Source organism: Poromitra crassiceps (genome assembly GCF_964638095.1).
Source record: "Poromitra crassiceps genome assembly, chromosome: 9".
NCBI lineage: Eukaryota > Metazoa > Chordata > Actinopteri > Beryciformes > Melamphaidae > Poromitra > Poromitra crassiceps.
The window spans coordinates 47,376,751-47,389,870 of record NC_139630.1 but is presented as its reverse complement, the minus strand read 5'-3'; the positions used below and the strand labels follow the sequence as shown (position 1 = coordinate 47,389,870).

General features: G+C 43.2%; 1 protein-coding gene across 1 annotated transcript in view; it reads right to left on the bottom strand.

The window, feature by feature from the left end:
• Nucleotides 1-4,640: 4,640 nt before the first annotated feature.
• Nucleotides 4,641-13,120, bottom strand: part of syne1a (spectrin repeat containing, nuclear envelope 1a) — a gene marked incomplete at its 5' end in the record, with an annotated part of 194,546 nt that continues 186,066 nt past the window's right edge. Inside the window, 6 exons of the mRNA XM_083643019.1 lie at nucleotides 4,641-6,245; nucleotides 8,612-8,670; nucleotides 9,433-9,525; nucleotides 10,001-10,276; nucleotides 10,381-10,509; nucleotides 10,898-11,104. Of these exons, the coding sequence (XP_083499145.1) occupies nucleotides 5,981-6,245; nucleotides 8,612-8,670; nucleotides 9,433-9,525; nucleotides 10,001-10,276; nucleotides 10,381-10,509; nucleotides 10,898-11,104 (1,029 nt within the window). The 3' untranslated portion in view covers nucleotides 4,641-5,980. The remainder of the gene's footprint in view (nucleotides 6,246-8,611; nucleotides 8,671-9,432; nucleotides 9,526-10,000; nucleotides 10,277-10,380; nucleotides 10,510-10,897; nucleotides 11,105-13,120) is intronic.

Sequence of the window (13,120 nt, the reverse complement as noted above, 5' to 3'; positions counted from 1 at the left end):
AGTAGCTTGCTGATAGTTCAACTACATTCATATTTGCGTAGTGAGTCAAGTAGTTAAACTACTTTTTGGTCATTTTGGTGTAGTTTAACTAGCCTGGTAAACCAGCCCGTCACGTGAACTCACATTTCATTTGGTTCTGTGTCACGCAGAACCAAATAAAATGTGAGTTCACGTGACGGGCTGGTTTACCAGGCTATAGTTTAACTACTCAGACTACAAACTACAATTTTGGGCAATAAAATGAAAGGAACAGGCACGGCTCCAGGATTTTTTCTAAGTTCATAACAGTTCATAGCTCGCCAGGATGAGTCACTGTGTCTGTGTCGCTACCTGACAGGTGGAGCAGATATGGGAAAAGTACAAACTTTCTTTACTTAAGTAGTTAATTGTGTAAAAAAAATTCTGGTAAAAGTACTGATTCAACTAAATTACTCAAGTAAAATTAAAAAAGTACAGGCTCTGAAATGTACTCAAGTATAAAAGTAAAAAGTATTTTCTGTGCAAGGTGAATAGAAACTCATAATTCAAATACTATTAAACTTAAAAGATCCCTTCAAAACATATTTTAAGATGCATAAAGACTATACTTTGATTCATAATTTGTGTATGTTTTTCCCCCACAAAAAAGGTGCACATAATGCGTGAAAGCTGAGTCGATTTTGAAGTCATGGGTTCGAGCCTCTGTCAGTTTTGAATGGCGACAGACAGCCAGAGCAGAGGAAAGAGTGGTTTAAAGTCCTGAGAAAACCTACCTTCAGAAGTCTGGCCTGGTGGCATAGAGCGTTGGCTTGCTGCCTAGTATTATTGTATTATCGAGGCCTCAGACACGTTTGAGGGCGACAGCCAGAGGAAAGAGTCATTTAAATTCCTCCAGTAGTAAAAAATTAATAAAAAAATTAATAAAAATAAATAAATAAAGAATGCTCACCATTTTAAATGTGTCTGGCTGAATATGATCACATAATTTATATCCACTTTGACAAGCATCACAGGTATCTCTTTGCTAAAGCTGTGACAGGGGGGCCTCTGACAGGGCCTTGCTGCAGCCGCCCCCTCCGTCTGGAATGCCCTCCCCAGTCACATCTGACAGGCCAAAACTCATTGTCTTTCATACTCATTATGTCATCTTTCCAAAAAAGCTGTGGATCTTTTACATTTAATAAGTTGAATGATATTATGACAAGCGCCACGTAGTGGTGGTGGAGCAGGAATTAAACGAGCTATCTGCATGCTTCCACGTCTCTATGTGGTCGACATATCCATCGCACCACCAGCACCACTTCGTACTCTTCGCTGAGAGCTTTTATCTTTTTCGTCTGTCACTGTTCAAAACTGACTGAGCCTTGAACCCACAACCTCAAACGTTACTGAGGTTTGAAACCACAAGCTAAACACTGCTGGGCAGTAAACTCTCTGAGCCACTGGGTCACACTTCATAAGATGGGCTTTCTCAGAGCATTTGATTCTTTCCTCTGGCTGTTGCTGTTCAAAACTGACTGAGACTCAAACCCAAGACCTCAAAAGTGACCATGGACGCATGCAAGGGGTGAAAAGAAATATATTGTAGGCAGAGTTCCCAGCATGCTCTGGGGTAGATGTGTTTGCTTTGGGAGGTTAGTTAAAGGACTTCCTGTTCTATATGTGTGATGTTAGTTATCTGCAATGTTATGTGTCGACTAATAGTGCTGTTCTACATGTTAATTACATTGCTTCACAATGTTGAAATGTTGGCACCATGGGTGACTCTGGTAAGCAGTTCAGTGACCCCTCTGAGATGCTGTGTGTGGTGTAATGTGACAATAAACAGTATTTCCAGTAGTTTGTGTTTTATGCGGCACAGGATCTGCTAATAAAATGGAGATAATCTCTCTGACTGTGCTTGTTGCAATATCTTCCTAACTTTTGATTGGGTTGCAAAGACTCATGTCTGAGGGGGGCCTTACCCACCCCTGCCCATAGACCCATCTCATGGGGGCCATTTTGTGTCAAAAAGGCAAGGTAAACACAGGTGCAAGCAAAACACTGATGAGGGTTTCAAACTTCCATGATTGGAATTTGGAACCCCTCATTAGTGTTTTGCTTGCACCTGTGTTTATTCTGCCTTTTCGACACAAAATGGCCCCCGTGAAAAGGGTCTATGAGTTCCCTGCCGAAATATGCCACTCCCACAAGGGCTATGTTCAGAGAGAAAAAAGGCATCCCTGAGCAGGATTCAATCTCAGCACAACAGCTTCAGAGTCCTCTGTCTTAACCCCTGAGCTATTGACTTGTATGAAAAAAGTGTCTTGGAAGTAATATATATACTTCTGACAAAGGTTCCTACTGGAACATACATGCAAGGTTATGCAAGGTTACCTCGCTAATTCAGTTTCATGATTCCATCCAGTGATTAGATTATTTTATTTAATTTATTTTAATGTAAGACTTTATGTTGACTGTGCAAAGCCTCAGTCTTCTGATCCAAAATCAGACACCTTGTCCATTAGGAGGTGGTTTGACTACCAGAACAGGGTAACTTCTTATGTTTTCCACCAGAAAAAGGTTTTTGTTAAGTGTCTAAGAGCCCTTAGCCTCAGTCAAACCAGCCACACCTGAACAATCACACCAGGTGGTGCTAATTAAGTGTCTTAAAGTGGTAATCCACGACAGCTATGCTGGATAAGGTAATGTCATCATGAATGGAATCCAGGACCATTTCAGCTATGGGCAGGGGTGGGCATTGTCCACTCAGACATGAGTCTTGCCCACCCAATCAAAAGGAAATATTGCAACAAGCACAGGCAGAGAGACGACCTCTGTTTTATTAGCAGATCCTGCACCTACTACAGAAAATACTGTTTATTGCATTATAACACACTTACCCACATGCAGCATCTCAGAGGGGTCACTGAACTGCTTACCAGAGTCACCCATGGTGCCAACATTTCAACATTGTGAAGCAATGTAATTAACATGTAGAACAGCACTATTAGTCGACACATAACATTGCAGATAACTAACATCACACATATAGAACAGGAAGTCCTTTAACTAACCTCCCAAAGCAAACACATCTACCCCAGAGCATGCTGGGAACTCCGCCTACAATATATTTCTTTTCACCTCTTGCATGCACGTTCCATGGTCACTTTTGAGGTCTTGGGTTTGAGTCTCAGTCAGTTTTAAACAGCAACAGCCAGAGGAAAGAATGAAATGCTCTGAGAAACCCCATCTTAAGAAGTCTGACCCAGTGGCTCAGAGAGTTTCATTACTGCCCAGCAGTGTTTAGCTTGTGGTTTCAAACCTCAGTAACTTTTGAGGTCGTGGGTTCAAGGCTCAGTCAGTTTTGAACAGTGACAGACGAAAAAGATAAAAGCTCTCAGCGAAGAGCTTTGAGTACGAAGGGGAGCTGGTGGTGCTGGTGGTGCGATGGATATGTCGACCACATAGAGACATGGAAGCATGCAGATGGCTCATTTAATTCCTGCTCCACCACCACTACGTGGAGCTTGTCATAATGTCATTCAACTTATTAAATGTAAAAGATCCACAGCTTTTTTGGAAAGATGACATAATGAGTATGAAAGACAATGAGTTTTGGCCTGTCAGATGTGACTGGGGAGGGCATTCCAGACGGAGGGGGCGGCTGCAGCAAGGCCCTGTCAGAGGCCCCCCTGTCACAGCTTTAGCAAAGAGATACCTGTGATGCTTGTCAAAGTGGATATAAATTATATGATCATATTCAGCCAGACAGTCAGATGGACATTTAAAATGGTGAGCATTTTTTTTTTCTTTTTTTACTACTGGGGGAACCTGGCCCCCCTGCCCCCCCATTAACTCCGGCAATGCCAACACTTTTTCCCCTCTCTCTCACGTTCTCTGTAATGTCTCTCACCCAGAGGAGACCCACGTTGCATTCAGGTACAGTCAGTTAGATTCAGCTTTCGGGGTGGTGGTGGTGGTTGCTTAAACCTGTGCTAAACCTCTGGTGTCACTCCACATTTACTCTTTAGGCTTTAGACAAGGTGCCACAATTATAGTCTACTGGAAATTTCTTGGACCCAGTAATGTTGTTTCTTATGCACTTAAATACCCCTTAAAACCCCTTTTAGCAACCAAGTTGAATTTCATCCACTAGGCATAAATATGACATTTCAGTCATAAAAGTTCATAAGAAACAACATTACTGGGTCCAAGAAATTTCCTGTAGACTATTGTGGCACCTTGCTTAAAGCCTAAAGAGTAAATGTGGAATGACACCAGATGTTTTCCAAAGTGTCAAATACTCTTAAACAAAAAAAAAGAAATGTTTGGAGTCCTAAAATTAGACACGCCAATTAGCAAGTTGGATTTGGAGTCGAGATGTTTTGTGAATATGGCCCCTGATCTGTCCCACTTACAGACTCATGTGGACAGCCTTGACCAAACTATTAGATAGGACCAGAAAAATTAATTTGGTCAGTTGACCTGCAAGTATAAATCCAATCCAGTCATACCTGACCTGAGTGTCATTTATTTTACTGTGAATATAAATAAAGGTTTTGAGGAATGGGGGCGGTGGGGGGACTCATTCGGCACCACGTTTCTCTAGTATTCATCTGGCATTAAAGTTCCTATAAGCTTATATTTTAAAATCAAGTCAAAGAAATGAAATGTATACATGTATTTAATGTTTTATTATATGCAAAGAGAGTATTCTTCATGAAGTCAGCATTAGCAAACTGTACATACATAAATAACCATTTTCATATTTCATCTTTTTTTTACAGATTCCGTTGTAACAACGCAGTGATTCTGATGTCTCCATCACGTTAGAATAATTATCGCCATTATTACAAAGCACACTATTTCATATCACAGCCATCTACTTCAACACTACCAGTGATTGTTTGGCTTTCTTAAAAGCAAGGGACTTTCAAGTGCATGCTCAAACAGAAGGATAAAAAAATAATCGCCTGTATTCAAAGGCATTTCAACATCAATATACGTACAAATCACTTGAATCTCTTTACAAGTGAGCTTACATCTTTTTTCGTAATTGCCCAAGTTGATTAAATACTGAAATTAAAAACAGGAATACAAGCCTTGGCTTTTGGGTAAAGAAGTCAGCCATCTTGGCTGGACGGCTTCAGTGCAGTACCTTCAACAGTGCTCATGTCAGTGCTATAGGTTCAAATTTTAGCTCTACCAACATTATGAGTTAATTTTCAAAACTTTATGCAGCCATTTTGGAAAAAAGAAAGTAATTACCTGAAGTTCATCATTCTATCTCTAAAGTATAGGTGACATGTCTGTCAAGCAAAGAATTAAGCTACCCATTATCCTTCAGAAAGTACTCTTAGCTTTATTTTGATTCTGTGCTATTCAGTCATTTAGTCAGAGTAGGTCACACATTCTTCAAATGGTGGACATCTCATTTTAAAAGAAAACTTTCACATCTCCACTGTGAATGATTGCTACTCAAGCAGCAACATTTTCCTAGTCTACAATTTACAGGTAAAATAGCCCACACTCTTAGGTGGCGGTTTAGCTTCATCGATACTAACAATCTACTAACTGATTGAACACAAAATAAATAGTAGCAGCACTGAAATGCATGGACAAACAGCACGCTCGACTTTGGCTCCCGACATACAGTATATAAATAGTGCTTTCTTTTTCATTGATTTCACAAGTTTCTTCAGAAACCTTTAAAAATAATATACACATTTAAGTTAAAAAGAATTAAAACAACGTGAATTATTTGGATTGTAGGGAATCCCACATAAGGTCCATTAATCCTGTAGATTGGAGCTGGGTTCAACGGGCTGAGGTGATTTCAGAACTGTCGGTCTCCAATGTTAGTGGGAGAAGTCTTGATATCACCTCTACATCACTTCATATGCGCGTTGCTTCCAAACAGGGAGAATGTTTGTTGCTATAGGGCACGGGTGAAAAGGAAACATTCATACGAGTCAGTGGAGTCCTTGGCAAAGCAGTAGGTTAGCTAATCAGCTGATCCTCATATGGGCGGGGGTCCCTTGGTGTAACGCAGCATGGGATGGAAGGAGCGGGCAAAGTTGTTGGCATGGTGGCAGCTGTAGTCCTCCTCGGTCATGGGCACCAGACAGGCCAGACCGATGAGGAGCAGGAGGAGCAGCTGGACGGGTAGCGCAGCCCTGAGGACCCGCAGCAGGAAGGACTGGCCCTTTGAGGAGGAGGTGGAGGAGGAGAGAGCGTCTGGGAGGTCAGAATGGGAGGAAGCGCAGCCAACGCCGCCTGGAGATCTGCTCACAGTCACACTGCAGGAAGATGGAGATGAAAGTTAAATACTGTACAGCAGAGAACGGACCTGGGTTCAAAAGTATTTGCAAATCACTCAATGAATTTTGTTGATTTTCATGTTTTCACTTCAACTGAAGCATTACATGCTTTTCTATGGGCTGAGAAAATTCCCGACCTCTTGGGCTCATGAAACACTTTCACATCCACCTTGATCAACGTGCTTTGTCATCAAGCTAAAAACAAGGCTGTTCTTCTTAGTTGACAATGTTTTCACCCGACAACAATTAAATACTTTGGGGGGGTTGATTTAGTCTACTTATGTACCATATGGGTGTGGTTTGCAAGCCATGTGAGAGCCTGAAAGTTTGTACACTCACAGACAGGCAAACATATTAAAAGTTAGGGATGCACGATATATCGGCAATCATATCGGTATCGGCAGATGTTAATCATTTTTTTACATATCTGCATCGGTCCGATGTTGCAATGTTAATATCGGTTATCGGTATCAGCCAAAATGTTCCCATTGAGAGGAAACATTGTGATAAATCTATGATTTATGGGCTTTTCCAAATGTTTTGGAAATAAAGAAATGCATAACTTTATCAAATTCACAGTGTTTACATGTGTTTTTCAGTATGTACAAAATGTTATTATCATAGAAATGTGTTTTTAGAAAGAACATATCGACATCTGTAAATATCGGTTATCGGCCATACCAGCAATGTTAATATCGGTTATCGGTATCAGCCAAAATTTTCACATCGGTGCATCCCAATTAAAAGTCATTATACTTTCCTGTGATTGATAAGCTTCCTGACAGAATCTGAATTGTTCAGATGTGGTGAACTCTGTGATTCACTCACTTCCAAGTAGCTTAAAACAAACGTGTTAATTGCAAATACTATTTGACCCAGGTCAAAAAGAGCTTAATAGATAGCTACATATACTCAACAGTAAGGAAAACTATAACACAAAAATGCAGGAAATCCAACAGGTAGTAGAGAGAATGAGATCAAGAGTTAGTAGAGTGTAACACAGTAGAGACAACAGAACGCTCACACACACACACACACACACACACACAAACACGCTTGTGCACATAACTGAAAATTAACCAAGAACATTCCTAGATAGCCCGCTCTGTCTCACTGGGGGAAACGCTCTGGCTTTGGAGCCGAGTGTGTGAGAGTTCAATGTCACGTCTCATTCCAAGCAGAGGCAGGAGAAATGCCAAAAGCGTCGCCAGAGATTTCCAGTGCCTGTGGTGCCAAGAGGCGAGGGGAGGAACACTATGTTCTACTCCGACTCATCTTCACTGGGCTGCAGGAGGGACCCACATGTTGAGAACCTCCTCCCACACCCGCAACATGGCGAGTGTGTGTGTGTGTGTGTGTGTGTGTGTGTGTGTGTGTGTGTGTGTGTGTGTGTGTGTGTGTGTGTGTGTGTGTGAGTGTGTGTGTGTGTCTCCTTCAGGTGGTCCACGTTTTAGGGCCAGAAACCTCTGATCTCCATGGTAACCCGGCCGCCTTTGCTACATTTCAATTTCAGCAGCAATTACTACGTACTGGGGAGAATGCAGTGCTCACTACTCATCGGATAAAGGATCCTTCATCAAATTATTTCTAATACACCCACTCATGGCAAGACTAGTTCAAGCCATGGTTTCACCGGGCTGGTGTGCCATTGTTGGCTAATGGAAATCATAGGGTTGGTTCGGAAATGATGGAGACAGAAGTGAGTTAAAAGGTCTGAAAGGGAAACAGAGGAGAGACAGTGGGAGTCAAGGTGGAAGGAAAGACTGCAGGCATGAACGCATAACATCCTGCTTCTCAACTATGAAGAGAATCAAACAGAGGAAGGAAACATGAAAAAGAAAAATGGGGGAGACACAATATTGGGACTCAATTAGTGCCATCTAGTGGGTGAAGAGAGTACTACAAGGTTACTCTGAGAAGTGAGAAGCAAAAAAGTATGACGAGACAACATTTCATGCTGCCATTCAGAAGAGCAAGGAAGAGGAGCAGGGCCAAGAAAAGCACAAAGATCAAACATTTAAAGGAGAAGGGGAGCGATTCCCCACTCGTTTAACAGCTGGTAACGTGGCTTCTAGAATGAGGGAGGATCATGGAACGCAGGGTTAAGTCTTTACAACGGGAAATTAACCAATTTGAAGAGGCTAAAAATGAATCTGTAAATTTGTGATTAGTTGATCGATATTTCTTCAATTGCTATTGGAAGAAAGGGTTCTGCTGTGATCAAGAACACTACTTTTCTTGGGGTTGTGTTGATATAAATCAAGGTTCTAGATAGGCGTGGCTTTGGTTCCATCATCCTCCCGTGGTTCTAGAGTCCAGGAGAGAGGTACCTGTGGCGCGGGCCGCTCTCAGGGTGTCCTGGGTGGGCCTGACTACTTTTGCCCCGGGGCTGTACCACGTAATGTGCAGGGGGGAGGGGGGTAAAAGAAAGAAAGAATGTTTCAGTCCAGGGCAAATAAAGAAGCTTCAGATGAGAGAAAAACAAACCAATAACATAAAGAGAGCCGTAACATTGCTAGAGAGAGAACAGTAAGGAGCAGCCAACCAAATCAATGGCGGTGATTGACTTGACTTTCAGAACCAAGAAATCTGGCTTCTCAAGCGAAGTCCTAAAAAAGCCAAGTTATAGGAAATTGATATGGTGAAATACATTTAGCTGTTATTTACACAATCATTGAAACACTTATAAAATGGCATTCTTATGTCTAGAAAATTAGATCTATCAATTACGTCATTATAAAAATTGTTTTGCCATAGCTCTAGTAGTGAATCGAAAAGCCAGTTTTTCTTGTAAATCTTTGCCTATGCAGATCAACATGGTGTGGGCAGCAAAAACCATCTCAAAAAGGGGAGGGGGGGCAGCAACATATTTGTCGAGGCAGCTTCAAGCAACTGACAAGGGGAAAACGGGACAAGCACTTATACTGACCATAAAAACAAAAGGGGTGGTGGAGTGGGGATATCTATGCACTGAGGCACCTACATGCACGAGGGGAGGGGAATATGCAGTATCTGGGAGTTGATGGTTAACACCATTAATCTGGTAGGGAAATCAAAGAGGCTCTATCAGAGGCTGTTGTTATAGCATCTCTTATGCAGCTCTACCAGAGGCTAGCCCCCCCCTACTGGATATTACGAGGGTATACATTACCAATCGTCGGCGACTGTGGACGGTTCCTTCTGACACAGGAGCAGTTGATACAGAGACGTTGGACGTCGTAACAGCAGGCAAAGGAAGAGAGTCCTGTAAAATAAATGAAATTGGATATGACGCTATATGTAAAACGGCCAACGTTCTAGATCTAGATAACTGCTAACTGATGGAAAGGAAGATTTTGTCATGTCAACAAAGATGTGATGAATGTGAAGACAGCCCATCTTTCATTCAGTCTGTAGTCAAGTCAAGTTTATTTGTATAGCCTTAATTCACAAGCATGTCTCAGAGTGCTTTAGAGACAACGTGTCTAGTTAAATCTAGCTAAGCACAATCAATGAACAGAATTGAACAACTTAGATAAAGCATATAAAAACAAGCAGAGAAGGGGAGAGCAGAGAGAGGGAGAAGGGAGAGAGAGCAAAGACAGAGACAGAAGAGAGAGAACAGAACAAGAAGACACACTCTAACTAACTACTCTAACCTTAACCTGAACTACCTAGCAACCAAAGAATCTAGCTAACCTATCCTAACCTAATCTAACCGACATTTAGTGTTGTCTGACCTGTTGTGTGTGTGTGGTCTCCAGCCTCCTCTCCAGACCCTCCAGGTCGGCGCTGACCTCCCTCAGCAGCAGCCTCAGCCTGTTCCAGATCACGTGCACCTTCTCCTGGGCCTCCAGGCACTCGCTGCCCTGGCTCTGGCTCAGTCTCTGGGCCTGTTCTGAAGCCTGGGGCTGGAGCAGCACACTCTGGGGCTTAGTGTGGACCAGCAGCTGGGCCGACAGCTCCTGAAGGGACGACACCTTCTGCTGGGAGTCCAACAGCTCACGCTTGATTTGCTGCCGGGCAATGAAGTGAGACGAAGAGGAAGACGTTAGCTAAACATGTTCGCTGGTCAATAATCAACATGACAAGCCCACTGTACCCAAACCTGGAGACGTACTGTGAGTGTTCTGTGGTGAGCTCGTAACGTTTCCCGGTCCAGTTTGGGAGGGATGGGCACCACCTCGTTCCTTCTGCGGTCGATGTTCTCCAGCCACAGCAGCAGGCCATGGCTCATCTCATGGAACTCCTGGGGGGGGGGGGGGGGGGGCAGAGTAGATATTGATGAGAGCAGATGTTAGTGTGTTTTGGTTTGCCAAAGTCACAAGGCACAACTGATTTGAATTTGGTAGTGATTCGGATCTCCAGATTTTCTCCATTCAACAACTATTGTTTTGAACCTGTAACTATGAAACTAATGGAGATAAAAACAAATCCACATCCCAAGGTTATGTTTGCAGAGTCAATAAATCAATTGAGCGTAAAAATGAAAGTGAAAGGAACACCCGTCTTTGGGTGCAAGTTGCAAAATTGTTGTGCGTGTGTGTGTGTGTGTGTGTGCGTACGTGTGTGTGTGTGTGTGTGTGTGTGTGTGTGTGAGTGTGTGTGAGAGTGTGTGTGTGTGTTCTCTTTAGTACCTGGCACTGCATCAGTGCCCTCTGGAGCTCCTCCCTCCACTCCTCCAGGGAGTTACCCAGCCGATCCCAGCGCGAGTTCATCTCCTTCAGCCCGTCCCTCAGCGCCCATGCCTCCTCAGAGTCAGGCTCTGATTGGAGGAAATCGGCACTGCTCAGGTTGATGGACAGGACCTCGGACTTGTGGGCATCCATAGCCTTCTGCAGCTCCTGGGGAGAGGAGTCAAGGGAGGAATTTGTGAAGAAGAATAGTGTACATTGAAGCAAGCATGCAATAGAGTAGATACAGATAGATAAACCTTATAAACCTTGCCAAACTCTATGGTGCTACTACAGTAGTTATCAGTAGCTGTTATAGACCAGGGGCCGGTTGCACCAACTGGTCTTAACTATGCCTGGTCGTAACTCCTACGTCGGTCTTAGTTAAGACCATGGACTTACGCCTGTTGCACCAACACGGCTTACTCTGGTCTTAACTACGCTGGTCATAGCAATGCGCGTTCATGTGAATTGTCGGGGAATGCCCTCTGATTGGCCCACATGTGCCTCGCGCCGTCACCCACTACTGTATGTGCGTCACTACACCCTCCCTCCTCCCACCCCCCTCCTCCTGTGGAAGCCCCGGGGGAAAATGGCGGCGGCGATTAGTGTCAGGGAGTCTGAATGAAATTGAATGTAACGTTCCCAATTCTATGTATTAAATTCTAAAAGAATTAACGCCAACATTTGGGAAGGCTAAGCCACACAAGTAGTTAGTTATAATCTAACGTCGTGCTTTCAAAGACGGCGAACTGGCGATGTTACGACGATGACGGTCAAAAAGGTCTCCGCGGAGATCTCTGTTACAGGCAGGCTCTACGCCTCCTCCTGACGAGTCGTAGGAGTTACGCCTGGTCTTAGTGAAAATAAGGCTTAAGTCGTCTTGGTGCAACCGGCGTAGCTGTAGGTCGTAAAGTTACGACCAACTTAGCTTAAGACCAGTGTAAGACCAGTTGGTGCAACCGGCCCCTGGTGTTGATAGACAGAGTGCAGTAGGAGGGGACTGAGAGGTTCATACAAAACAGATGTAGGTTAGTAGAGCCCTGTAGGTTTGAGAATGGTCTATTTAAAGATGGCTGACAGCTTGTCTGGGGTTGTACAGGCCACAGGCCTTGTTTTCAAGGACTTCACACAAAGCAAATAATTAATTTTCAAATGTAAATTTGAATTACGGAGTGTGCCTTAACTAAGTCAATACTACTATGAATCTAGTGAGCTGGACGGGAAAAGTATTTGTCCGATGTCAATTTAAATATTGAGTTTTAATGGTGGTAAATGTTAGCCTGGTAACCAGCCCCAATTAATCCTTCATTAGGGTCTGGACGCAAGCCTATCACCACTGATTCAGTTTTGTATTTTTCAGCCCAAATGATTGGTTGCCGTCTGTGTCAATCATCAAACTCTTTGACCAATCGCAGTAGCAAAGCAGGACAACGTTGACGTTTCTGCGCCAAAGAACTCAACTTAAGCTGCAAGTCACAAGCAGCTCAATGGATTTCAAAGCTGATGGGTTACTGGTAAGAGCGTGACTCCGACTGGTTAACAAGTGAAACGTTTGGTCACTCAGACTGGAATTTTGAGTCCCGTGTCGGTGAAGTGGTTACGGCAGCAGTAGTGGGCTTAGCTAATGTAGCTAACAGCTAGCTAGCTATTTAACATACAGGTGTGTTGTTTGCAGCACTCTAATGTCATTTGTCAGTCGCACACAAGGTGAGGTCTGCAGGATCTGGATCAGAACATCTGGTACATCAAATCCCTCATAATGGATCAATTTGATAATTGTTTCATCATATCCAGATAGTGGGGGTGGGGGATCATGGAGATAGAGAAGAGAGAATGAGAGAGAGAGATAGATAATAATTGGAATTGCAGTATTGAGAACTGCAATGTCCACATTGCAAATAAATTAAAACACTGTCTGGGAGTTCCTGGCTTACTATACAAATCAAACTGCATAGGGGAGAGTGGGGTGAGTTGTGCCAGCGGGGAAGTTGTGCCACCCCTTGTATCTAGAAAACCATAGAAGAAATTGGTCATGTGACCACACATTTTTGAAGAGGCATCCATTTTACTCACTCTGCAAAGAAGGGAGGCAGATGGCACAAGAGCTAAGCACATTTAAGTTAAAAAAAATGTTTTTTGCCTCTCAAAGTAAAATTTTTATGATCAAGGTTTATCGATTGTTGT